This window comes from Motacilla alba, chromosome 1 (genome assembly GCF_015832195.1).
Source record: "Motacilla alba alba isolate MOTALB_02 chromosome 1, Motacilla_alba_V1.0_pri, whole genome shotgun sequence".
Lineage (NCBI taxonomy): Eukaryota > Metazoa > Chordata > Aves > Passeriformes > Motacillidae > Motacilla > Motacilla alba.
Window position 1 is genome coordinate 65478979 of NC_052016.1, and position 27868 is coordinate 65506846.

Sequence of the window (27868 nt, forward strand, 5' to 3'; positions counted from 1 at the left end):
TGTACCACACTTCCCCACTGAGCACCGGTGCTTGGTCTATGGCCCAACCTGGCTCAGGGGCAAAAAGTGCTTGAATCTGTCCATTTGCTGAGGAATACAGGCAAAATAACCAAAGCCTGAAAGTCCTCCTGTGCCCTTCCTGTTGTTTCTCACAAAGACGGTCAAGCAATCTCACAGCCTTTTGGGACGGGGTCTGAGGTCATGTCACAAAGAAAGAGCACAAAGGGGGAAGAAGCTGTACGAGAACCCTTGCATTGCTCGGGGCCTTGCTGCCAGAAAAGGGGAATGACCTGCCTACTTCTCTCTTCTTGTGCTCTTGGCCTAAACCTTCTGCATGTCTTTTAAGCAGGTTTTTCTCATCTGCTGCTGAGCCAATTCAACACTTTAGAACAGAAGAAAACTAATCCAGGAAGAAAGAGAGTGATTTTCTGTTGAACTGAGTTGAATGGGGTCAGCTCAGGGAGCTAATAAAGGGAGGGTGTAAATAGGTAGGGGAAAAAACCAACTGCTTCCCTGCAGTGATATAAGAATTTATCTCCAGCATTCTCTTTAAATTATTATCTTACACTCAAATTGACCATTTTCAGAATAATTTCTAAGCATGCTGAAGAAATTGTTCTATAATCTTCCCTTCTTTACAGCCATGTGTTTGGGCAATCTTCTTTCCTTAAGACAACCTGGGCTTAAAACTACTTAGTTGTGTTTACTGCTCCACAGACTAATCTCTTAACATTTCTTTCAGTAAATACTCATGTTTTCTTCTAAGCACCCTTGATTCTGCAACCGAGACAGCTGGTGAATTTCAGTTTTCCACATAAACCATTAGCTTATACAAGAGGAAACAAAGATTCGCTTTTATGTTTATTGGTTCTATGTCATGGACCATGTAGCCATGCACATCCATAAATATTCCTGAAAGGCCCCAGCATGCTCCAGCTGAACTGGCTGCACTTTTGCCACAGATGCCAACAGGAGCAGCCCACATCTGGCAAAAGGAAGAAATCACTTTTAAGTGCAGTGCCCTGAAACTCTGCAGGCTGACACGCCTGGCTGCTCTGCTTAGGGAGAGAAACATCCAACACAACTCCAAATGTAAACCTCAGCTACTGAATCCCTCTCATTTTCTAGGCAGCCGTCCAAGCCGTATTTAAAGTGAATTTCTTCTTGCCCATTCGACACAGTGTCTCCAGATCCTCCTCAGCTGGTGACGTGATGTTTACAGTGGTTTCCTACTGCATTTTTAACCTCACAAACTTTTGAGCCGCACAGCTATTTAAATCAACAAATCCTGCCTGGAAACACGCTTCAGGGAAAGGCTTTTAAAGCAGGCACTTTGATATAGTCAAGCAGCAAGGCTCATGAAGCACTAGTTTTCTAAACAAAGCAAGGAATAATTTGGGACACAACACATTGTGTTGCTGCACCGAAGAGACTCCTAGAATGGGTCTAAAAAGGCATTGATGCTGTAGGTTTAATAATCTAGCTTCCAAAGCATGGCCCAGAGATGCCCACAGATCCATGAACAACTTCTGAGGCATTCATATAAAACAGAAAAAAAACCCCAAAACAGTATGAGAAATCCATTGGAAACTGGTTACAATTCACAGTACAGGTGCAGCACCATATGCACATACACAGAAACTGGAACTGCAGAGGGGGGAATTTGCAAATCTGAAGTGGCTGAAAAGTTTTTGTCTAATGAATCATTTCTTTTCACGACTTCAAAGATCAAGAATAACCCAAAATATCAATTTTGTTGAGTAACACCATATTCCCACAGTTAAAAACAAATGTGTTGTGAAACCTGCACCTGTATTCTCATTGGTACTGATACTAGACGAAAGCCAGAGTGCCAGATCCCTGCCCATGGAAGCAGCCCGGAGTTTTGAATATTTAATTTCCACAAATCTTTTAATATTTATTAGTCTGTGAATATAACAATTCTTTGCATAAGTAACAATACCAACTTGTTAAAGTAGATAATTTAAAACCTGTGAATGACAAACAACAGCCCATCGTTGCCAAACAAAGGAAGCAAGGGAACCCAAAATGAAGACAGCTGTCAAAGAGAAAAACAAAAACTGCCAGAGGATGAAAAAGCACAGGTGCCAGCCAGACTGACACACAGAGAAACCCAACTCCTTGGGCTGCAGAGCAGGAATAGATCAAACATCACCAGCACAACTTGTCTCCCTGTGCAGCACACCACAACCCTGTCCTCAGGATGCTCATTGAAGGGAGGCAGTGGTTGACACTCCAGCCTATTTTATCCTTCACGCTGCAAGTGGAGTTGCCTGAGTTAATTGCTAAACTTGTTTTGTAATGAGGAGAGCTGCCTAATTAAGCCTTGTCAGAGACATGAGCCATGCATTTTACATAGGCTGCCTAACTACCATCCGAGGTGTTTTGCTGCTTTGGCTGCCAGCTGGGCTAAATAAAAGCCCATGACCTGTAGCTCAATCCACACCATCAGTGGGAAGAGCGAGTGACTTACAGCAATATATTAATCTTGAAAGATTGTCAAATAAAAAAATCTTTTGCCAGAGGTCTTTCACAGGACTTTACTTCCTCTTCTCCTAACGTGTTCTGTAGACCTTGAACTGGAACCTGGAGTTTTGACAGACTGATGCCTTTCCTTTTGGTTTTCTCTCTGCCCTTGACTGATGCACAGTGGACAGACCTGCTCACAGCCTTTCACAACTGTAGCCTTGTGAACAAACCATACACCTTCCTGCTGAATTCTGCCAAAACCTAAACTCACTTTCTCTGGCCCACTGTCCTTCTAAATTTTCTGCTTGTCAAATTAACCTCCTGAATGTGAACACAAGAAGGTCTGTGTCTCTGCCTTTCAGTAACTAGAGGCAGAATCTCTTGGAGTTTTGAATGGATGTGTTTAAATAAATTAATGACACTGAAACATATTTGTGGTAGTTTGGATTTAATCGCTATTGACATAGCTGGATTAGAAGTAATTTAAACTGATAAAGAAGATTTCTAACCTATATTGACATCACTGGCATATAGAGTTGAATGCTGAGCTTCTGTCCACAGTAAAGAGAGATGCAAAACCACTCAAGACTTTGAATGTTCTGGGTCAAGGGACTTTGGCTGAGCACAGCATGGGAAAGGGAGAGAAGTTCAGGTAAGGAGAGGGATGGTGGTGAGTAAGTAGGACATAAAGAAGTCTGTAGTTTTTTCCTGCAGTGCAAAGGATCCACCAGACAACAAGCAGAGAGAAGTGGACAAAAAGCCAAGAAAATGTAAGCAAAGGGACCACGGCAGTAAGCCAGGAGGGGGAGAGAGCCTGGCATTTGGAGTGCTGTGTGGCAATTAGAGGTGAAGAAATTGCCTCCATTCTGGCTCTGTTTTCAGGAAAACAAGGCTGTGCACATATCCTTTGCATTGGGAGGTTGAACATGAGACTCTGCCCAAGGCTGAGTGGAGGAAAGGGTTTGCTCTTCTTCCATTAAGTCCTCCCTCATCCAAAAGGGTCCAGCAGCAGTAAATATCCATTTTAAAGGGTAATGGGGGGGGGGGGGGGGAAGGAAATAAAAGGAAAAAGCATACTTACAAATGCTAGGTAAGAAATTTATTTCCTGTGTTAGGTTGTGGGCTCAAGCTCAGGGTAAACCACCACCTCTACCTGTACTTGATGCTGCTGCCATCATACCAGAGTCCATGTATAAGGATCAGGAAATGGAGATGATGAATTCTTTACTTTTCTTCCAGTTTTGCTTCAAAACCTGTCATGACCACCACTCCATCAAAAAAATGTACTATTTCAAATACAAATGAAAAACAGTTGTTGCTTTCCACCTAGTTTGGCTCTGAATTGTTGATAAATTGAGGAGTTAAGATTGCTGGATACTGTGATACTTCAGAAAAAAATGGCAATTTTGTCCAAGGGAGAAGGAATGTTCACTCAACAGTGAGTGATTATGTACAAGAAAAAAAAAAAAAGTGAATTTAAGGCTTGAGAGGCCTTTATGAAAAATATCTGACACACAAACCACATTGGAAGCAAATTTAAAGCCTTGTGAAGCAAAACATGTAAAGGAAGTCTTATGTATTAAAACAATAAGACATCTCTCCTAATTTGTCTCCTTGATTAGTAAAATAAAAGGTAGCAAATTCTTCTGGTAGATGTATTTCACATCAGTTCACAGCTACTTGCTGTGACTAAAATTTACACATTTTGTAATTTTTTCTGTTGTATTTCACACACTCATGCACACAGAGCCTGCTTGGCTCAGTCATCTGTTACTTCCTATCCAGCACTGACTGTGGACTCTGTGTTTCCAGAGCCTTAAATATTGCCAGAAAACAGAGATTCTAAATAGATGCAATTAATAACTACAATGATAATAAAAAATACTTGTGGCCAAAATACCTAGCCAAAAAGATACTGATCACATCTCAAGGTATAAAAACACTTCTTGCCAAACAATTCAAATTAGATTTTCCTGGGAACACTGAATACCCTCTGGGTTTTGTGGTGGTTGTGGTTTTTTTTGGTTTGTTTTTAAAAATGTACATGGGTTTCCATTTTGTTGTTTCCACTTGTCCTTGTGTTATTAAACCAATATTTTGAGTTTTCCATGGTGTATTGCACCAGTGTCAAGGAAACTTATATAGCCACAAGAACGGGGGAAGTTAGGAATGGCAGGGGTGTTGTTCCCATCCATCCCACTGAAGCAAGCTACCAAAATAGGCTGAAAAAAATCAAGACTTACTCTCCCTCCCATGCTCTGTTGGCTGAAAGGCAGCAGGAGGCAAAGGGAGGAGCCAAGACTGCTTGTTTGCTGAAGGCATGTGGCTGCAGAGGTTAGAACAGGAGAGGAGCTCTTCAATTATTTGTGTTGCAGTAGTGGCAGCCATAGACCAGGATCCCATTGAGTCAGTCACCCTACAAATGTGGAACAAAAGCAGTAATCCTTGAGCTTTGGTTAGCCAGTAATTCACGCCCCTTTAAGGGATGGATTTGCATGTTTATGGATGGGAAATATCAATGTTTGAGTCCATTGGAGCCTCTCCTGTTACCAGTGCACATGGCATTGTGTAGATGGGAAGAATCAGTGTTACAGCCAGTGACCATGTACTGCATCCAGCCCTTTCCTCTGAGTGAGGCAACTGCACTTCATTTTAGGAATAATTATTGAGCCCTGGGTATTTTCCCCATTTTTCACAGCTTCAAGTAATTTTTGTGACAAGCCATAGCAGAATCCTGTTTTCGTCAGAAATGGAAGTTAAGTAAACCATGCTCTAATTCTCCTAGCCAGAGGGAGGATCTGTGACAGCAACTTCTTCCATATGCCCATTTTCTATTTTCAACTCTCATTTCATAAATAACAGGCTTTCAGAATTGCTCACTCCATACTGCCCAGCTCTACTAGCTGCACATCTACATAAGAGGACTTGCATCCAAAACTAGAGCTCAGACCATTTACACAAGAGAGAGGCAGTTTAAAAAAATGAAAGAACATGAAACACCACTGCAAAGCAGAGGCTTTGCCATTGTAGACACCTAAAACCCACAGCTCTGCACATCCAGATTTATCCTGCCATGGCACTGAGAAACATTTGTATTGTGCCATTGTGTCCAGGGTTGCTTGGGCTGTAGATCTTCCTGAAAGCAAATTCCAGGAGCACACACCTACTCAACACTTAGACAGCAGGGTGCCACGTTTGGCACTTGAAACAGTTTCGAGTTTCCTGTCATTAGAGCAAGATTACAAGCCCTCAGTGAGAAGGAGGAGACAACAGAGGAAAAGAGGTGGTCACCAGAGACCAGAAGTAGCTTATGTTTTTTGGAGGATCCCTGCAGCCATGTACCTGGTCAAACCAGCACAGCCACTGCCCAATGTGGCCCTCGCTCCTCAGGGCTTCTGTCAACATGGTCAATGCTCATGAGAGAGTGTCTAATAATCAAGAGCCAAATGCAGTGACAAGTTTCTTCTGATCAGTTATTTGTGGCTGCCAGTTCCACAATGCCCCTACCTCCCAGCCTGGCTCCTCTGAGATTGCCAGGATTGTGAGAGGTTACCTGTGAAACATGGTAGGGAGAGCCAGGCATGGTCATAGGAAACCCAGAAGGATCACAATTTCTTCTAGAAAAAACATACTTCCGAAGATGGAAGGTGATTGAGAGGAATTTGTACCTTCCTTGAATGGAAGGCCATGTAAAAAATAACCTGACACACCTATGTGCGGGCTGCTCATCAAATCCTTGCTTAGCTATTGCTGTTTTTTCATTGTCTATCCATCTGTAATTGGTAGACAACCAACCCACATTTGCCAGTAAGGTTCGTGCTAAGCTGTTGACCTGAAGCTGTTCACAGAAGCAAACAGCAAGTGCCAGAGCCTGAAGTGGAGAGAGACTGAAGAAATCCAGTGGGGAGAACATATTTTCAGATAAGCTCAGGAAAGATGTATATCTTTCAGCACAATTTGTTATAGTCTAGGTGGCACTTCAGGAGCAAAAAGGAAATCAGCCTTGCAGATCTCAATTTAGAGATCAAGATCTACAATTTTCAGATCTCTGCAATAATTTAAATGTCTGGCACCCTGAGGTGTCCATAGCTTTGCACTGGATATAGGGGTGCCCCTATATACAACAGAGCTGTCCAGCCTTCTATTTTTTTATGAATTCATTGCCTATTATACCAGAAAGACATCAGTGAAGGTATAAGCTCCCAAAGAGAAGATGGACTACACCTGCTGATATCACTACAGGGCTGTTGGTTTTTCATTACCTGTCCCCTGGAGAATCACCTTATGGTCCTTCAGTGTTCACAAATGACACAGCTTAGTGCCGTGGTACTGAGCAGTGCAGGAACAGCAAGGGACTGCTGACATTCCTATGCACCTTGGGGATAGATGCTCTGCAATGCCTGAGCTAATCACCAGTGCACATCTCACCAACTGGAGCAGCCCTCCAACCCCTGGGCAAACAAATCATGCTCTCCCTTACGGATCCCCCCAAAAAATTATCCATGGCAAATCTAACAGCTTCATCCCAGTGGTTTGAATTTCCCTGTACAGGTATTTAGACACATAGGGAATGTGTTACTAATAGAAAAATTCCTCCTACTTCAGGAACTCTCAGAGCTCATTTTAAATACAATCAAATGCATGGATTAGCTAACATTTTATTAAATGTCTCCAGTGACAGTTAACAGACTCCTTTGGTGCTTGATGCCTTTTGCAGATTCCTGGATGTCTCTTGCACTACTGTTTACAGAGCCTGGCCTCAGGCATGTATAGTTTGCTTGCATTTATAGATAGGCTTTATGACAGTTTTCTACCTGTGGAATAAACCCTTGTCTCAAACTAGGAGTTCTCTGTGCTAGGCACTGTATGGGGAAGAAGAAAACAGTTCCTGCTCTGGTCCTTGCTTCCTCCCTTCCGTGTTGCTTTAAATATGAGCATTTATCATATGAAATCAGTCCTAAAACTACCATGTATTAGTTCTTCCATCTTACTGCATACCTAAAATACATCTAGGAACCTCTCAAAATCTGAGCCTCCTCCTAAGTGCTAACAGCATGTTCTCAAATACTTTGTCTAGACTTGAAATATGTTTAAGCAGCAAGGTCCAAGTGGGGAACAGACAACACGTTTAGTTCATGATAAATTAACTGGAATGAAGGCTAATCTTCAAGGCTGACATGTTCTGCCTCTCTTCAACAGCCTGAAGGCAGGAGTGGAGTTGAGTGAAACTTTTTGCACAGGACATGGGATTTCCCAAAAAAGCCAATCTGATCATCTGTGGGCTCAAACACATTTTCCCAATATAGCTGTTCTCCAATGCTTTGAAATAAGTCCAACCAACTGCCCTCTCAAGATCCCCACATCAATGCCTACAGATAGCTAGGTTATACAAACACAAGTCTAATCCAGATTTTTAAGCACATACAGAACAATGACCTCTCTCCAATGCCTGAAAGGAGGAAAAAAGCATTTTCCTACACTCTTACTACAAAACAACATCTACAAGACCGCAGAGTTTTGTTATTCTGAAAGCATTCTGGATGCAAGGCTTCCCTCTAGTGGAAAATCCACGAACTTTTCATTAGGAGCTGCAGATAAGGCATGGAAAAACAAATGCCGTAGGTACATATAATGTTGCTGCTGAAACAGCAAGTGGCAAGTGCATTCACACATGCCAACACGATTATGTTTCAACCTTCTGTGTCACACTTAACGCTTGACCTCTTCCTAGATGCTACAGCTACAGAGATGTGAGAAACCTCCCCTTTCACCTTAGTTGCCAGTTCAGCTCTAAATGTTTGCTATCTATACATGTACCAGGTCAGGATTTTCCATTAGGGCCTGGGTTTTGGAACGAGCTTATTTCCTATGATGAGAAGTTTTGTCAGCCTTGGGGTATGCCTGCCTGCCTGTGAGAATAGGAGAAGGAAAGAGGGCGTACTGTGTGAGATGGCAGGACCCTATGAGAGATTAGATTATACGCTGAGTCAATGAGTTCTCTTGACATTTATGCTGTTAACACAATTATTTGGTTGGTGCAGGGATCAGCAATAGGAATTTTAGAAAAGCCAATACAAACCAGATCAAAAGAAAAGGTTTTCAAATATCCAGAAAACAAGACAGGTGAGTAAATAAATGTACTGTAATTAATAGCAATCATAATCAAGGCATCTATTGCTTCACATCCAGACTGTGAAGGAAATTTGAAGGTGCTGCTAAGACTGGTAAAGAGCAAATGAAGCTTAATTAACCTATATAGCAAGAGACCACAGAATACTTCATACAATCACAGGGCTGCAGAACATCTTCTGGGGGTGGACAGCAAACCTAAGGTCAAGTCAGAATTGTGCCCAAGCCTTTTGGCACACATAGCCCAGTGGTGTTAGTCCTACATTCATCCTTATGTATTCAGGAAGCACTGCTGCTACTCCTGTTGTTCTCAGCTCCTCCTTATGTGGTTTCCCTGAGGAAGGGCACAGCCACAGCAGATCCAGACTGAAAGGCCAAGCCAGATAGGCAGCTTCTTGCACCAGAGGTGCAACATTGTTGACACCCTGCTAGTCAGCATGGATAAATCCTGAGCCATGCTAGCTCACAGTGCTGGCACAATGTCCCAAGCAGCAGCAGCAGTGCCTGCACTGCAATGGAAGAGGAGCTGCCCTGCTTCAGAGCACTGCTGCCACACTTCCCCTGCACTGGGTTCTGGCCAGAGGAGTCTGATGAACTCATTAACCACCAGAAATCAGAGCAGTCAAAACACAAAACATCCCTTTCAGTTGAGGAAGCTCAATTTAGTTCATCTCTCTGAACAATCTAATGCTGACAGGCTTGTTTAGATAAATGAGGTCCTGCACTCTGCCAGCAGCCTTGTGCTGCATTTGCGTATTTTCCTTCTTTCTGCCTGGACACTTTAAGGTGTTAGGGTACACAGCATGCCCTGCCTATCTGCAATAAAGATGAAATTTGGAGGAGATCAGACTGCCAAGCGTTTGTTACCCCAAGAAGTTCACACCTGCAATGACAGCCCTGAGGGAAACTCAGCAGGCTGCATGCCACCAGCAGTTCTAAGAGAAAACCACTCACTGTATGACAGAAGACTCAATTTCCAGAATTCTCCTAAGTTCCTACAACTCTTAGCCTAGATATCAAAACTATTCATCTACTTTATTAAGGAATCCACTGCTGAAGATGTACCCTGGGGGTTTTTGTTGAAGTCTGACTTCAAGTGTTAAGCTAAACAGCATGGGACTGGATAAGCAGTCCTATCTAGAGTGCCACAGCCTTATTTTTGAAGGCCTGAATTAAATCTGCAGCAAGAGAAGTACTATCACTAAAAAAAGACAGAAGACACTGTATCACTTCACATCTTCACCATATGGTGCAAGTGGTTCTCAGGTGCTGCTGAGCCAAAACAATCCCATTATGGTCCACCTTCCCCTGCCTAAGACATCTTTGAGCCGGTTGTTCCACAGCAAAGGGCACATGGTGAATACTTAAGACAAAAACCACATCACCACTTCTCAGGTAGTGTGTTACTATCACAGAATCACAGAATGGTTTGGGTTGGAAGGGACCATAAACACTGCCTGGTTCCAACCCCTTCACCATGGGCAGGGACACCTTCCCTTAGACCAGGCTGCTCAGAACTCCATCCAACCTGGCCTGGAACACTGCCAGGGATGAGGCATCCACAACTTCTCTGAACATCCTGTTCAAGTGTCTCACCATCCTCACAGGAAAGAATTTTTCCCTGCTATCTGATCTAAATCTACTGACTGCAGTCTGAAGCCATGACTATTTATCGATACACATCTCAATCTGCTAAATAATCATTTTTTTCTCAACTACTTAGAGAGTTAACATTAAACCAGTGAATGTTGCAACTCAATAGAAAAAAATGAGAATGATGGGTTAAAGTTTGATGTCCATAAATATGCAAAAATTCCAAACCAAAGGCAAATGTGTACAAAATAATTTATTACAGCATAACATATGTTGGCAATATTTTACAGTGAATTTTCCATTCAACAATTTTTTTAATCTAAACAGATGACACACAAAGGAGAATTTTAATTAGAACCGTTTATTTGTCTTAATAAAATCCCCTCTTCATGAACTGGTATTTGCCTTTGAGGGGCTAGTTAATATTACTGAAATTATTTACATTGCAGTGAAATAAAAACAAACCGAGATTGAATAATTCCATTACAGTTTCCAGAAATTTTCTGTACAAGCCACAGTATAATTTGTTTTGATAGCAGTCTTTATAGAATGTAAAGCTGTCATGTGATATGTAGCCATTTTGTCTAGCAATGCTATGCTTTAAATAGGTATATTAGGTTTAAACTTCCATTTTGATGTGTTGTATATTTAATAGTTAATGCACCAGAATACAAAGTAAGAAAAAGGTTCATTATGATTTGTAGTCAGCCTCTTTGTGCTCCCTTAAACAGTTTTAAAATGTAAAACATATTTCTCTGTTTTGCCTTTCAGCACCTACAGCAATAGCATTTAGGCAGGAGAAATTCTGGAGTATTGGCCATAATACTTAGGTAGACAACTAAGACTTTTAATGGAGGTAATACAGCACACCCACCAGTGAGTTTCTTTGATGTAGAGAAAAACTGTATTCCCCATTACTGTACCTTCTGCACTTGCACGAAATTGGAGCAGCTTTTTCATTTTAAGTGTCAATAGGTGAACAAATGGGGAGAAACCAGAAGGAGGAAGAGGAAAGGGAAGATGGACAAACAACAGTATTCAAATTCATTATGTCTTCTCAGGGAATTGCTTCAGGATATTAAAACTTTAAAATGTTAAACTGACCATAAAACTAAGGAAACAATAGCTATGGAACACAAGGTAGAGGGAATAGTTTTCAAAAAGCCTTAGATATTTGTTGGTTTGGGTTTTTTACACAAACCTAATCTTCATATCTGTCAACACTGGTTCCATATAAGACACACACCTGACAAAAACATGCAACCCCCCCAATGCTTTCATTGTTGCTGTGCTTCAAAAGAAACCAAACTGACCAAAGATTATAAAAGAAATCCAACCAAAACAACCCAGAAAAAAACCCTAAAGAACAGTAAAGACAAAGAGGGCAACTCAAGCAGCACTTCAGTCTTAATCTGCTAAAAACTCTCAAATGATAATTTATTAACAAGATATGTTCACATATATCTGCATATGTAACAACACTTAAGTGAAAGCAGTCTTTAATATCCATATTATTGTGAGGGAGGGCTGATGAATTATTAAAAGACTTAAACCTGTACAAGTATAAACATGAAAAATGCTGATTAAAGATGTTTACATAAATATTGGCAGTTTTCATTGGGAGGAAAAAAACCCTAATAGCATACTCCATTTAACTATCCAAATATTTTGTTTTAGATACCTGTTAAATATATTAAAATACAACCTGGAAAAGTAACCCTGATCTGTATCCAGCCAGCATGTAATGAGAGTCAGAGTTTCATATACATGTGTGCATGTAGGTATACACTCACACAGGGGCTTGCACACACTACTTCAGATTTCGTTGGACAGCAAATCATGGTTCATGGCCGTGTGATTCACAGATGCAATGCTGCTGTTGTCTTCATTTGTGGCAGGCATGAAGGCAGACGTAAAAGGAAACAGTTTATGACATGCTGCTTGATATTCTTCACATTGAGCATGGCAGCTTCCAAAACTGCCATCAAGCAACGCCTCAAAAACCTTTGTTAATGTCTAAAGAAACAAAAGCATCAGTTAATAAATGCAATTCAAAATTGTTGTATTTTTGAGGGCACATACTGTTAAACAGCACTAGTTTGAGCAAACAGGTTTCTCTATGGGTATTTACACATCTTTTACTTACAGGAAAAATCTGAAACCTTGTTCTTTCAAGTAATCGTTTATCATGGTAAATGAAGCATGCACATTACCCTGCATTATATTACACACTATTTAAGATCCCACACAGTTGGTGGCTTTATACATTTATATCTTTTACCTTCACATTTTTGTCTCTCATGTTTTTATCCAATCTAGTTGCAACGGCAATTGCTTTTTCTTGTCTTGATTTGTCCAGGAAATACATCATCTTTGCACCTTATCACAAGACAAAACCCACAATGTTTAGTTTTCCAAAATGCCATACAACATATACAGACACACAGAACCTGAAAACTTACACATAAACATGAATTAGACTTCTTACACGTTTTAATAAACTCTATCTTCCTCCCTGATTTGCAAGTGGAAACTAATGAAACTAAAGCCATTTTGACATTTATTAGAAGCCTAAAGATTGAATAATATGGGAGACCTGTTCCTACAAAAGTGACATGCCTCATTTGACTGACAGGTCTTCAGTAGAGAAAAATATCACAGAGTACATTGATGACAAGCCCTTCAAATCAGCAGGCTAAATGAAATCCATCCAACAAATGCAGGAGTGAGTAACTCTCACAGACACACTGAATTCTCTTTAGAAGTACTGGAGCTAAGCGAACAACAGTTACTAAACAGATGTGGAACATGGCCCAGTAAAATTCAGGCCAGTCCACATGGCAGAACACAGGGCCATGGCTGCTCATCAGAGCTAAGGACACAGCTCGGGTACAAGGGAAGTGCAGCACAAGTTTGGTGCTTTGCCTGGACCAGACTACATTGGTGGAAAAAAAAACCACTGCATCATGGAACTACACAGCTTCTCAGACCACAGACAGTTTACCAAAACTGGCCTGGGCATCTCTGCAAAATTCTGCTCCTTGTATCATAGTTGCCTTAATTTAAAATCTCATTTTAATCAGTGTATTGGCATTTCATGTGCTTTCCTTTGCCCAAGTACTAAGTCCAGACCCATCCCACTATGTAACATACTGCAAAACCCAAAAAGCTTAATTATTTTACTGGAAAAGTTAAAACCCCACATTCTGGATGTTTTGTCTATCTTTTAGTTTTGCTCAACTCATTTTCCCAATTATTATTTTTCCCAATTAAATAAAGTTTCCTAGTTCTTACTGCTTTTTGTGGGTTTAAGAAAATAAATTGCTAGATTCAATGCAGAGCCAGTATTGCCCAAAACACTTGTATTAGCCTAGTTACTCTTGCCTAAAGTTAGGGAGGCTATGGTACAGAAATTGGAAAGAGGTTAGAAGTCTGCTTACAGTTTTTTACTAGTAATTTTAAGCTGAGAAAGCACTCATTTGTGCTCTCAAACTTAGGGTTTAGGTCTTCCAGATCTTCATAGCTGCAAACTTTAATTAAAAATAACTGTTCAAGAAACTTAAAAATTGTACAGTAGGTAAGTCAGTTGACTTAAACCTGTTTCAGCATAAAAAGAAGACTGACACACAGCTGAAGTCCTAAAGCTACCAAAAACCTAGCCAGTGACTGTAGTGTTTTCCATAACACTGGAGGATCAGGCAATAAGACCTGTAATGCAGCCAGGGAGATGCTCAACAGTTACAAGAGTGCAAGAACACATCCCTAAGAATCAGGAGCAATTGACTGCTGAGATATCTGTACTTGACTTCCCAAATCTTGAGCCTGCTTGCAGGAAAGAGGTAAAAGTATTTCTCTAAAAATGCTGTCCTGAAACACAGATCTTATAGAAGCCAATGGAAGTTTGTGGTATTCTACCTAACCTCCCTTTAGAGCGATGAGCAATCCTCTGAAGCTAACTTCTTCCAGTTATTCTGGACAGACCCTGGGTAACTTCTAAAGTCCAGGTGAGGTTACCACTAAGTACTTGAAGTGCCTGATAAAACTACCCTTACTTTTGTTTCTTAACTGCTGGAAATGAATTTTATGTTCTCTACCAGCTTATCAAGTCACATCAATATTCCAAAACTTTCTGTAAACATTCAGTTCCAATTTCCTTTGACTTAGCTCCAGCAGCTACTTGTGGCTCTTCTATATAAACAGTGTCTGAGTGTCAGATTTCAACATTTTCACTGCTGACCATGAAGCAGAAAAGCAAATGCTGCATAACAAGTTCATCATGGTACTTTTATTGATGCTGTTGCTACATGATGAAGTTATGAGTAGGAACAGAGACATGACAGCTAAAAAGAAAACAGGGAAAAGCACTTGCTAATGTATATGGGATTTTGTTTTATATTCTCTAATACTGTAAAAAAAAAAAAGCTGTAACAAGAAGGATGACAGTGCTTCAAAACTTGAGTACCTATAGTGGTTTGACTGCACTTTTTGAAGGTAAGGAGCAAATTTCTTATGCATCTAAATAAAGAAGTGAAGTACAATTTGAAAAAAATGGTACAAGCAGACAGAAATGCACCCCCCCAATCCCCCCATAAAAACATGCAATTTTATAATCTCATTAGAATTTATGTATGAATTCATAGAATGATTTGGATTTGAAGGAACCTTATAGATCATGTAGTTCCACATGCCCTGCCATTTGCAGGGCCACCTTGGATGCCCTAAGCCGCATCCAACAGGCTGCAGATAAAGATTCTGGATTTACATCACTTAAATAATCTCCTTTTCAAGAGCATGAAAAAGTTAGACAAACCTGACAGTTGGTGCTGAATGGAGGTAGCATTGTGTTTGAGAAATTCTTCATTAAAACTCTCCAAGTTTTTATTAACAAAGATTTTCTGCATTTCTTGAGTTAGGACCTTGCTCACAATTTCTGGGAGGTTACTATGGTCGGACACTAGATGAGGGAAGGCAGGGAGGAGAGAAGCAAAAAAAAAAAGCCATTTAAACGACTGTAGAAAACACTGAAACCACATACATAACTGCTAAAAGTCACAGTTTTAAAATTTGTGCACAGAAACACAACTCTCAGATAAAAATGTGTCAACACAACATTGCTCTTGCATTTACAGAGGAAACATTCATAAAGGGTGCTCTGTCATGTAAACTTTCTATTACAAGTTCACCACACAAACTGTTTCAGTCAGAATCATTCTCCTGTATCTGTCACTTATTTTCTTAAATCTTAAGGTTTTCCAGGATCCTTAGAACATTCACTTTTCTGTGAATTCTCGCCAAAATGAGTTGTTGGGTCCACCTGGTGGATTAATGGAGGAAGGTATAATACATACACAGTACACTGGGTAGCACAGCCTATGTTTTCTTTGGTACTGCCACAAAAAAAAACTTATTAGTTTTTATTTTTCTTTGTATCAGTTTGTGTTTCAAGAGTACACATCACAAAAATATGTAATTATGTCCTTGCAAAATGTAACTTCTTATATCTTTATAATTACATATTTACTACACACATACCAGCTTTAGAGAATTTAATCAAGCACTCATGTAGCCATGGGTTATTCCTGTTGATAGCAAAAGCTCTTTTGACAGACTGTAACATTAACAGAAACTTTCCTGCAGGAAGAAGAAAAAAATATTAGGAAACAAAGATTAAGAATACAGAACATTTTCTTTCTTAATCAATTGCTGTTTTCTTTAGTAAATCTAGCACAAATACTAGAAACATCAGTTTCTATACAGAATTAGAAATGAAGCTTATTTTCCCATTCAAATTGCTTAATAAAACAGAAGTTCTTGCTGCTCCAACTTTGGCAATGTTGCACAGATGTTACCACCTATTTAGCTTTGGTCTCCTTAGATAACTAAAGATCACACCACAAATACCATTCCACAGTAATTAAGAGTATATACCACAATATAATCTGCTCTTAGGGCTTTTTTTCTTTAAGGGTGACTAAACAAAAACACTATTTACTCTATTATTATTGGATATGATGCACACCTCAGCTTCAGTCAAGTAAGTATTCCAGATCATTTTCCACTACACTTGGATAACACAGGTTGAACTGAAGGACTAAAATTTTGTAAAGCAAAAATAAAATTAAGCAGTACTTTACCTTTTCTAAAGTATATTTCAAATGCTAATAAGTGTGTTTCTATATCATCTCCAATAAGATTCTTAAGTGGTATAAGGAACTTAATGGCTTCTTCTAATGGATTTTCTACCTGTTTTAATAAAAGAACAGTGAAAATTATGGCTTAAAATAAACATCAAATAAAACCCACCAATAGTTTCTATTATTCAAAGCATTTAAATAATCAGAGGTCAAAGGTGAACTGAAGCTAGCTTTCTGAATTCAACTGCACCATAAAAAATCTTGCTGTTTAAATAAAAATGTTAAAGTGTTTATTCATCACTTCATGTTGACAAAGATAACATCATTGCTAACTCTGGCACTGCTTGTGTACTCCATGCTGTAATTTAGCATTTAGGAAACTACTAAATACAATCACCTTAGACAACAAGCTTGAAGTTTACTGTAATAACAGAGGTAGTTCTTCATGCATAGCAAAATACTGGCTCATGCCTTCAAACTTTGCAAATTGCAATAATTTCTGTTACTTTTTCCTCTATTCACTGTACGAAAAGCAGGTTTCTTCAAGCAAAATGCGTCTTTTTGTTCAGTATCTACTTTAATGAGGCATGATCTTGGAAAAAACGCTTGAAATCTAAGGAAAGTAACAATATTAATGTAGAACTTGGAATTATTGAGGAAAAATTCTTCTCTTCAGTGTAAAAAGAGATGGACTACAAAAAAGTACCTCTGCATGCAAAAATGATTTTATAAAAACACCTAGATTCTTTTAGGAGAATCTGATAGCAAACCCATATTACAGGCTTTTTATGATAATCATAAGAGTTTAACAAGAAAGACCATGCTAACCCTTTCCAGTTTTTCAGGAACCAGCTCTTCCCTGGGTCCACTAGTTTCCTCCTCTTCTTCATCTCTCTTTTTCTTTTGATTTTTTTGCTGTCGTTCTCTTTCTGCATGCTTTCTTTCTTCTTCAAGTTTTGCTTTCTTCTGTGCTCTTCTTTGCTTACTAAGCATTTTCTTCAATTCTTTGGCTGAGAGATTTTCTACAGAATAAAGTAACAGACAACATATAAATTATTTAATTCAAAATCTTGTTTCTCTCATACAACTTAGGTCATTATTCTTCTCCCCATCTCAATATGGCAAACTTAAGTGATTTCCATAACTTCCAACAGTCACAAGAGTATCATCACTACACAGGTCAACACTGCTGCTGGATTACAATTTACAGCCTAACACAACACCTGATCTTGCATATTTTCTCTTACATGGCTGTTACAGAAACCTTAGGGATTTCAAAGGTTACCTACATAAAACTGTAACATCCTTCACAGGTTTTACCTTAGAAAATGAACAATGGTAATACTAAGCTCTCATTTTGACTGTAGCTCAGCTTGCTTCTAGTGCCATCTAGAAACATCCAGAGGGATTTACACTCCATCTGAAAACATGCTAAACTTGCTATTTTTCATTGAAGTGTCTGACTAATATACAGCCATGATAACTGCACTGATTTGATGCAAATGCCATGGGATAACTAAATGGAAATTATCAGTTTATCCAGAATAACACTGCAGCTTCCAGTCTGTTTACTGTGGTGTTTCACTGAGAATAGAATTTTTGCTAAATGTGGCAAGGCAAAGAAAAATGAGCTCCCAAGGGACTAACACATCTTTTTTGAGGCTAGGGCAGCATCATGTCCCTGCTTAGGTCATCCCTATTCTGACGCAAGGAAGCAAGTGTTCTTTTTACCACATCCACACACTGCTGCCTTCTCCCACAGATAAGACTACTGGATCCCAATGAGCAGCAGGCAAATGAACTAACATGACCTCGTAGACACCTCCCACCTTTATGATATATTGCTATCCTCTGTGACAGATCCTCTGCCACATACTAATTTTACACTATATACAGAAACAAATTAAAGTTGAGGAGAAAAAAGGTGCAGCTCAACTATTCAAATATACCTCTTCATTATTCAGAGGCAGGTATAGAAAAACTTATTCACCTCTGAATAAAGGTAAGATTTTATTTGCAATATTAAGTGGCATTTTTAGTTTAGCTTCCCTTTCTCCCCATGTCAAATATTCTTCCCTTTGCAAAAAGCCAGACATGAATTCCACTGCTTTAGTCAACAGCCACTACAATGCTGAGGGTAACTGCAATTCCACTAAAGGAGAAGCAACTATTTATCCTAAAGTAAAAAAAAAAAATCTTAAATAATCTGCCATTGAATCCTCAGATTTCCAAACTACACCCCACTGGCTTCCTAAGAATGTCTGTTGTCCATTTAATACTAGTTTTAAATAATGTTCTAAATGTATTGCTAACACATTTACCCATTTATTCTTTGGTCCTCAAGTTGTGTGAAAAGTGGTAAAACTTAATGCAGTACTAACTAGAATTACCATGTATTGAATTAAATACATGAGACCAAAACCAAATTCTTATAATTCACACTGCTTTTCCACAAAATCTATCAATTGCTCCATTAGTTAATATTTATATAGTGGCCGAACTGAATGTGATTTTAATGTTCTGAAATGTCACTCCTCCCCAAGTACTCCGAAACTACAGCTAGGTTCATTCATGTTCTAGTTCTACAAGGTAATGGGATATGAACAGAGTAAACTGTAGCATGTTACCTACGATCTCTTTTCAGTTATTGCAACAGAAAAAAAGAGAAACTTGTGTTCTATCTACTCTAACACCTAACTTACTCAGCTTAAGCTTTTACATGTGTCAGACATATGAGCCTTCATTAAAGTACAGATACCTGAATTCACTTCTTGCTCTTTGCTTTCATTGGTAAGAGGATTATCATGGAGCTTCAAGTAAATTTCAATTGCTGATCGGGCAGCCTTGAAGTAGAAAGCATGTTTCCTGAGCACATCTTCTAATCTCAGAAGGTCTACATAGGCACGGAGAGTCATCTTTCTCATGCAGTACGTGTGGAAGTCAAATTGATCATCTGTTATCTCAAAAAAATGCTTAAAAAAAAGAGAACACACTCATATAATCATCCTTTACCTAGTCTTCTTTTTATTAGAGAAAGGTGAATAAAGTTACAATTGATATTATTTACAGACAATATTTAACAAGTATAGACATATCCTTGTAATACTGACTGTTCAAGAGAACCTATCGGTAGGGAAAAATCTCAGTTAACAAAGCCTATAATGTGATTATTCAAAGACTTAGGCACTCTAAATGCCAACTGAAATGTGACTATTTTGATTAGAAACACAATTATTAAAAGTCAGCATAAAGTTAATGAAGGAATAGCTGCATAGAAGATACGGTATTTTATTTTGGAACCTTTTCACTTCAATAATAGTCTTTCACGTAATAGCTAGAGAAGACATTTGTTATAAAAAATCATGAAGTATTAACCTGTTGTTAAAAGCCATTATACTAGAAGATTTATATGCTTCTAGCATACAAAACTGTGCTGATTACATCAACCAATATCTTCATTTGCGTATGAGAAACACTGGGGAAGCAGTGGGTGGTGTTTGCACCTACTTACCCTTTCTACTTCGTGACATTTTTTCAAGGCATCACCGTACTTCCCCAGCCTTTGATAAGCTGCGGCACATTCCGTCTGGAACCACATACACTGCATCTCATTAAGGTTCTCCATGGCAGAAGTTCCTTCCTGAAATAAGAGTCATCATCAGGTGTTGCTATTGTAATTTACCAGCTGCGTCTTTCAACCGTGCCTGGTTTCAGGCCATCAGGAGCAAACACTCAATCCTTCAACGTACTTGGAATACAACAGGAAATGAACACCCAGTGTTCAAGTGAGAATAACACTTGTGATGTTCTACTCCCCCAGATAGAAAGTAATAGATGGAAATTATTAAAAAACCCAATTATTTGAAGATTAATGTCTCAACGGGTTTTTCAGATTAACTCATGCTTGTGCGCACAATCTCACTTCTACAGTTTGGAGTCACAAAATAACATTATTTAAAAATATTCCTTGAGTTCAGCAAACAATTTTAGCTGGTTTTTCCCCATCAGGTAAGTGGCATCCCCCAGTCTATAAATCCACCAATATATTCACTGCTTTATTACGCAGTATGAGCAATTACACATTTCTTAGAACTTGCTTGTCTAAATAAGTGAAGTTAGATCTATACATGATGTTTTGACAAGGAAAAAAACCCTAGGGTTGAGACTTCCTAATAGTCGTAATGCTCTAGACTAAGTGAACTGGAAAAATATCCCATATATCATTAATATTGGCCATTAGGTTTTTAGAACAGTCTTTATAGCAGATAAAAGACCCAGTTACACTCAACATTTACTGTTATTGAGGATGATATCCTGCCTTTCCAGATGTCCGTGATGAAGTTCTGTCTTTCTTACCTTAACACTTCTGACAAGCAAACATGAGTTTTAGTAATGATGAATTTTAGTAATCAAATTTCAATCATTCCTAGAAATACCTAGGAGTATAATGAGTAATGTATATTGAGTGTAGTACTAATGAGTATAGTACTATCCTCCTGTGCAGTGAGATCAGATGGTACCAAAGAGGAAACAACAAAGGTATCCATTAGATGCATTTCACAAGCAGTGTTTTGAAGCATGGCAATAAAAAATACTCGGGAACAACTACCCTTGAACAACCTAGCGGGTGTAGACACCTGGAGTACTGCATCTATCTCTGGGGCCCCCAGCACAAGAGGGACATGGGCCTGTCAGAACAGATTCTGAGAAAGGCCATGAAAAATCAAAAGGCTGGAACACCTGTTCTGTGACAAAAAGGTTGAGAGAGTTGAGGTTCACCCTAGAGAAGAGCAGGCAGGCTCCAGGGAGACCTTACAGTAGCGTGCCAGTGTATAAAAGAAGTTCATAAGACAGAAAGAAACTTTTCACCAGGATCAGTAGCAATATCAACAGGAGCAGAAGATTTGAACTAAAAGAGGGCAGCTTTAAACTGGATGCAAGGAAAAACTTTTAGGTGAGAATGTGGTAATACACTGGATTGTAGTTGCCCAGGAAAGTTGGATGTGGATGTCCTGTCCCTGGAAGTGTTCAAGACTGGGATCGATGCAGCTTTGAGCAACCTGAGTTAGCCAAAGATGTCCATATCCATGGCAGTGGCATTGGACTATTCCATCTTTAAAAGGCTCTTTCCAATACAAACCGTTCTACGATTCTGTGTAGTTCCTTACCCTCAGGCATAGAAGTATTACAATAAAAATGGATATTAATAAAAGACATTTGATCAAAAGTTATGAGTGAAAAACCACCAGAGGCAAGCAAAACACCTCTCTTAATGAAAGCAATATACTTGCCCTTGTGAATTTAGAGCACATCTCCTCTGCATCCTTCACCATATTTGCTCGCAGCATGTATTTAGCACATTTAGAATTGATAAATCTGTCTGCAGTATCCAAAGACTGTGCTTCATCCATCCATTTGGCAGCTTCCTTGATGTTACCTACATGCTGTTAGGGAGAAATTAAATAGTTAACTTTCAGTAGAGGCCTGCTATTGACCATCTCCTAAAATCTGTACTTTTTTACTGGTATTTCTCCATCAGAACCAAAAGCCAGTGTTATTCTCACTTGCCCCACTCCCAGATTTTTTTCAGCGTTACAATTTGCTGTAATTTGTGACTGGCTTTGCAAAACCCAAACAAAGGGATTTTCATTTCCTTCCTGACAAAACAATGCTCAAAAAGAAACCCGAATGAAAACTGATGCCCATAACAACTGCTAACTGAAATATTACCCACACATTCACACCAGTCTGATGGGTTGATTTTTTTTTAATACAGTAGGTATTCCACGTGTCCAAATTCCCCTTTTACCTTGTAAATTTTTGCTTTTAAATAGAATAGCTCTATTAATGTTGGAGTGCTTGCAATTGCAGCATTAATGTAATCCAAGGCCAAAGAACACTGGCCAAGTTTGTCAAAGTGCTGTGCCAGGAAATACCGAACCCAAAGCAGTGTTGTTGGGGGCTCTTTCTCTCCATTTTCTGCAACAAAATGGGAAAGGTTACAATAACCAGTAAAGCTGAAGACTGCATTTGAAAAATGAACACAAAAGCAAAGCTTGACAAATTCAGCAAATATTTCTTGTGATCAATTATTTTACTAGAAAATATAGTAACTATTTTTTTGCAAAAAGTATCAGCACTTCAACAGTCCTTGATAACTTCTATGAACAGTATTAGTAGCTACAGGGTAATTAATGTAAGACCACAGAAACTTACCACATGTACTAAAAAGGTCACAAGTTTTCAAAGAGGCTTCATAACCAGTAACAAGTTCCTGGATTGTAGAAACCTACACATAAAAGATAGTATGTGCTTAAGTTTTGCTTTACTATCATTTTAACAGAAACTAATACACTGAAAAGAACACTTGAGCAAATTAGAGAAACTATATAAAATAACTACTTAATTTGGAAAAAAATGGATATATCTTCACATAGTTTACTTCACCTTTTGCAGGTATTTTGATCACCCATTTTAACTAGTGATGAGGCAGGGAAACGGGGTTGATCTCAGGCAGCTTACAGCAGAAGGTATTCAAGTACATATGATTAGTATCTTATGCAAAAATTCCAAAATATAACTTATGCCATTCATTTTTAAGCATTGAAACTGAGCCAATTAAAAAAAGGTGCTTTGAAAAAGACCATGCATGAACTTCCTATAACAATGATCAAACAGAAACTTTTGTGTTTTTTGACAGGTTGATCTGTATTATTAATGATTTCTGTTTTGTTTGAAAGGTATTTTTGCTTAGAATGCATGTTCCATCTTTTGACAAAATTCTATACATTGCCTGACTGAAGGATAATACTTCCTGAAATCCGACCATGTCAACAATATTGGTTTTCATTTCTAGGTTTAAGACTCAAAATTCATCCATGCATTTTAAACTCACACTATATAGGTCTGACATTCACAGTAAGTACAAATGTTAGGATCTGTGCATTTCATGGCAACTGTTCCAATTCCAGGTCCATGGCTCAAAAAAGCCACTTAGTATTTCTAAACATTTTATGAAGTGCTCAACCTGTTTTGTAGCTTCATTCAAAACATGCCTGCCATATCCAGCAAGTAACCAATGAGCCTCTTCAGGTAACAAGAACAGTATTACAGTAAAAATATGATCTATGCATATACACCCAAAACACTTAACTGACTTAAAAACGTAAGACCTGACTGTAAGCATGGCAGGATAATGACTTCATTCACCATCAGGTGAAATCTCCAGATGGCAAAAACCTAAAACTTCAATGGTTAAAAGTTAAGATGATCCTACATTTAAAAAGCTGATTGCAAGAGTAAAACAGAATCGTAGGGAGACAGTAAAATTTTAAAAAGGCACAAACTGACAATGCATGCATTCACTTCAAGATATATTTTGGGAGAGAAGGGAGAAGAGAATAAACCTTGTTCTAGATGATCCAAATATACAATTTGAAAGATACCACTTTGTTTAACCTAATCCAGCACCATAGGCAAAAATGCTTTCAAAGAGAGCAGAGAAAGTGACAGACCCAAGCCACTGTAAATATCTCAAAAGTGTAATAAAATGTATAACCACATACATTCTGGAAAGCTCTGGGCAAATCTCATAAGAAATGAGTTTCAGTAGCAAAATCTCATAAAATATAATAAAATGTTACTGGACTTCAAATAACTACAAAGTGATAAAGAATGTGAAGAAGTCACAAGTAAATGGATGAAGGCAAACAAATGCATTAAGCTGTTCTCTGGCCTGCCACAGACATCTGTTCACTGAAGAAATCAATACCCTCAGAAAATATTTGAAGATTCTTCTCTCTAAAAAAAAAAAAAAAGTTTAAAAGCAGAAACATCTGCTTCAGGTAGCAGGGTTGCAGTGTGTATATGCAACTGTGTAAGTGTTATTTTCTTGCTGATTTTCACTGCAATTTCCAAGTATTCCTAAAATTTTCCTCATCTGGCTGCCACTAACCTCATAATCAGTGAACTGTGTGTAAAGGGAGAAAGACTGCGTCATTTCTTGAATAAGCACACCCCACCACCAAATTCTAAATATAAATATTTAAATTATTGCACACCTGGGAGTACAGCTTCACATCTGGACAAAGACCAAGCTACCACAAAAAAGAATGGCATCACCATCCCTGAGCCATATGTGCTTGGTCCCTGCTTTGGCTGAGTGCTAGTGACTGTATCCAGAGTTACAAGTGATTCCTCCCTGTTCCACCTCAGAGCATCAATGCCCAATTACTCATTCCATCAGCAGCAGGCAGTGGACAGACCTGGGACATCCTTGTATGAAGGTCTTCAATCAGCTGACATTAATAGTGAAAAAAAATACTCTGAATCTTGAGGAAATGGAGAATACCAAGATGTGTTCTGTTGTAAAAGATGCCAAGTTCTTCCAAATTCAGAACACTGCAATGGTTTTGGCTTTTGCAGCTCAAGAAAATGCACTGTAATTGTCATTCTGGAAGCTACTATGAACAATACATCTGGAAACAAGTACTCATTGAAAGGAACAGCTAAGAAAATGCAAATGGAATAGCTGGATTATTGCAGACATACTCAATAAAAATGGCAGTATCTTTTCCCCTTACTTTTTATCTTATGCTTCAGTCTCTTGCTAGTAATTTAGGAAAATAATTCCAGGTTGGTGTGCCACTTCTGGTTGCAAATGATCTGGAAATATGAATCTTAATTTCTGTGTCCATATTAACTGCAAATTTTGTTGCAAAATCTGTCTCTTTAATTTGCTATGATCTGTATTCTAGAGTTATCACTGCCATCTTAAAGGTAATAATATTTCACTATTTTTAAAAGCCACAGCATTCTTCATAATTTTATAATTTCCAAAAATTGAGCAGTGGTATCTGGAAATACCATGATATTGACCACAAACTAATTTCAAATAGAATTATTCTAGGAAATCAGTATGTTTTTTCTCTTGCCATTGAACTAAGAAAGCTTAAGGTACCACAAAAGTGTATCTGGAGTCATCAACAAATCTCTCATTTCATTACAAAAAGACTGAATTGATTCCTAGGGTCACCAGTTTCAGGAGTCTCTTAATCAAAATTCAAGCCTCAAACCTCTTCATAGGTCAGTATCTACATCTTTCATTCGTTATGGAAGAACAATGAGCTGAGCAATCCAAGAAAGAGGAAATGGGCTTCAGCCTTCTCATTTACACAAACAAGTGAAGTGCTCATTATTCCTCCTATACCCTAAAGATTGAAATTGCACATGCTCACAAACCATTATATATTCTTGCCAACTTTAGTAATCCTGAAAGTTAAAAAAGCATCTTCCACACTTGGTACTATATCAGCCAAAGACTCCACAAAGGTAGCAATGCTCTTCCAGTCCTGTGCAGTTTATTTCCATTGGAAAAGACAATTTGGCAAGTAAACTTTGAGTAAATGTCTTAAAATGAATAGTTGAGAAATACAATCAGACCGCAATAAATATAATGTACACACACCTTAATTTCTTTTTAAATTATAAGTAACAAGAATCCAATTGACTTAAATCCCAACTCTGAAATACCTTTTTCTGTGAGCACTAGGTTGTAATTACCTGATTGCACAAAGATATGTTTTGTGTCCTCTTTTGTAAGGGACAGCCTAAAAGACTGTTTTCCAGGTAAATATGTGATGACCAGAATTCTTCTACCATCTTTTGTAGCTATCACAGTGACACCTATAGGCCAGTCATGAAATCAAAATCTGTGCTGCATGCTATGCCATGCCACTCCTGCTACAGAAATTTTTCTTACACAAAAAGAGGCCTATCAAAGGTAAAAACAATAGGTAGGAACTACAGTAGCCTAAATTTTAGCTTGATTTTTTTTTTTCTATATTCCATGTTATTACATGGAATTAAGTTGAATGAAATGACAAATGTGAGGTGAAATACATAGTGGAAGACGAACTCAACAGCCCACTACCACAAAGCAAGGATGCAAATTTTTCAAGTAAAAGGCTTAAATTCTCTGGTTTATTTATGGAACCTAGAACCTAACTAGATTCCATATCCTATTAAAACTGTAATAGACTTGTGTTTCAATGACAACCGTCCAAACACCAATACAGTATTTCCTTCAATGAAACAACTGCAAAAAGAACTGAATTATTGTAATGTACTATAAAGTGGTTAGACTTAAGCTGTATCAATAGTCATTTTTTTAAGACTTCAGCTTGTTAATTTGTCAGTTACAAACACTTCTTTTAAATATTTTTGTTTTCAGTCGCTCCTATTAGAATTCTTTAAGAAGTTACTAGCACTTCCAGCACGAACATAAGTCAAAAGCTACCACATAAAGGCAGTTTGGGAAGCAATCCACATGTTGACATTCGGCACAGGTTTGCCTTTTGATTTCCTGAAGACACATTTAGTATGATCTGCTCTGTTCTCAAAGCCAAATGACCAAAACTGAAACTTTGAATACTGGTACTGAAATACACACAATAACCCCCGGCAGCATTATAGGCTGGGGACGGTGTGGCTGGACAGTGCCCAGACAGAAAGGGACCGGGGGGTACTGGTCAACAGCCAGCTGAACATGAGCCAGCAGTGTGCCCTGGTGGCCAAGAAGGCCAAGGGCATCCTGGCCTGTATCAGGAATAGTGTGGCCAGCAGGAGCAGGGAGGTCATTCTCCACACGTACTTGGCACTGGTGAGGTCACACCTTGTGCACTGTGTCCAGTTCTGGGCCCCGCAGTTTGGGAAGGACATTGAGACACTTGAGTGTGTCCAGAGGAGGCAACAAGGATGGTGAGAGGCCTGGAACACAAACCCTGCGAGGAATGACTGAGGGAGTAGGGTTGTTTAGCCTGCAGAAAAAGAGACTCAGGGGTGACCTTATCACTCTCTACAACTTCCTGAAAGATGGTGGTAATCAGGTGGGTGTTGGTCTCTTTCTCCAGACAGAAACTGACAGAACAAGAGGACAGCCTTAAGCTGCACCAAGGGAAATGTAAGTTAGATATTAGGAAAGTTTTTTACAGAAAGGGTGATAAAGTGCTGGAATGGTCTGCCTGGGGAGGTGGTAAAATTGCCATCCCTGGATGTGTTAAAAAAAAAGACTGGACATGGCATTTGATGCCATGGTTTAGTTGAGGTGTTGGAGCATGGGTTGGACTCGATGCTCTTTAAGGTCTCTTCCAACCTAGTGATTCTGTGTGTTAATGAAAGTCACTTTACTCTCTTTCAAGCACAGTCCACTGCAGCCTACTCCTAAACAGCAAAGAGTGTCTCTAAGATGATGCTGCCATCTCAGAAAATAGTTTCTCCTCAGTGTCAAATCTACAAGCTTCTTAAATATCAGTGTCTAATATTGTACCTTGATCCTCTAACAGAATTAAATGGATTCTGTAAGTTTGAAATCCCCTTGAGCTGGAGACTCTTTCATGTGGGAAAACTTTGGCTAATCCTTCTCATAACCTCCTACAAAGGGCTAGAGGAGAAAAATTAGACAACAGTTTTTCAGCAGGTGACCTAACAACGCTTCTCTTCAGCAACTTCTGGGTACTTATTTG

General features: G+C 38.8%; 1 protein-coding gene across 2 annotated transcripts in view; it reads right to left on the bottom strand.

Annotated features, from left to right (window-relative positions):
• Window positions 1-10450: 10450 nt before the first annotated feature.
• Window positions 10451-27868, bottom strand: part of NAA16 (N-alpha-acetyltransferase 16, NatA auxiliary subunit) — a 64514-nt gene continuing 47096 nt past the window's right edge. The window contains exons 10-20 of one of the 2 annotated variants that reach the window (XM_038127044.1): window positions 22563-22635; window positions 22156-22325; window positions 21638-21790; window positions 19858-19986; window positions 19105-19318; window positions 17175-17368; window positions 16347-16455; window positions 15745-15843; window positions 15023-15166; window positions 12494-12591; window positions 10451-12228 (exon numbers count right to left, since the gene is read on the bottom strand). In XM_038127044.1, coding sequence (XP_037982972.1) covers window positions 12028-12228; window positions 12494-12591; window positions 15023-15166; window positions 15745-15843; window positions 16347-16455; window positions 17175-17368; window positions 19105-19318; window positions 19858-19986; window positions 21638-21790; window positions 22156-22325; window positions 22563-22635 — 1584 coding nt within the window. In that variant the 3' untranslated portion in view covers window positions 10451-12027. Of the gene's footprint in view, window positions 12229-12493; window positions 12592-15022; window positions 15167-15744; window positions 15844-16346; window positions 16456-17174; window positions 17369-19104; window positions 19319-19857; window positions 19987-21637; window positions 21791-22155; window positions 22326-22562; window positions 22636-27868 lie in introns of those variants that run through there. The other variant, XR_005255701.1, reaches the window with a different exon arrangement.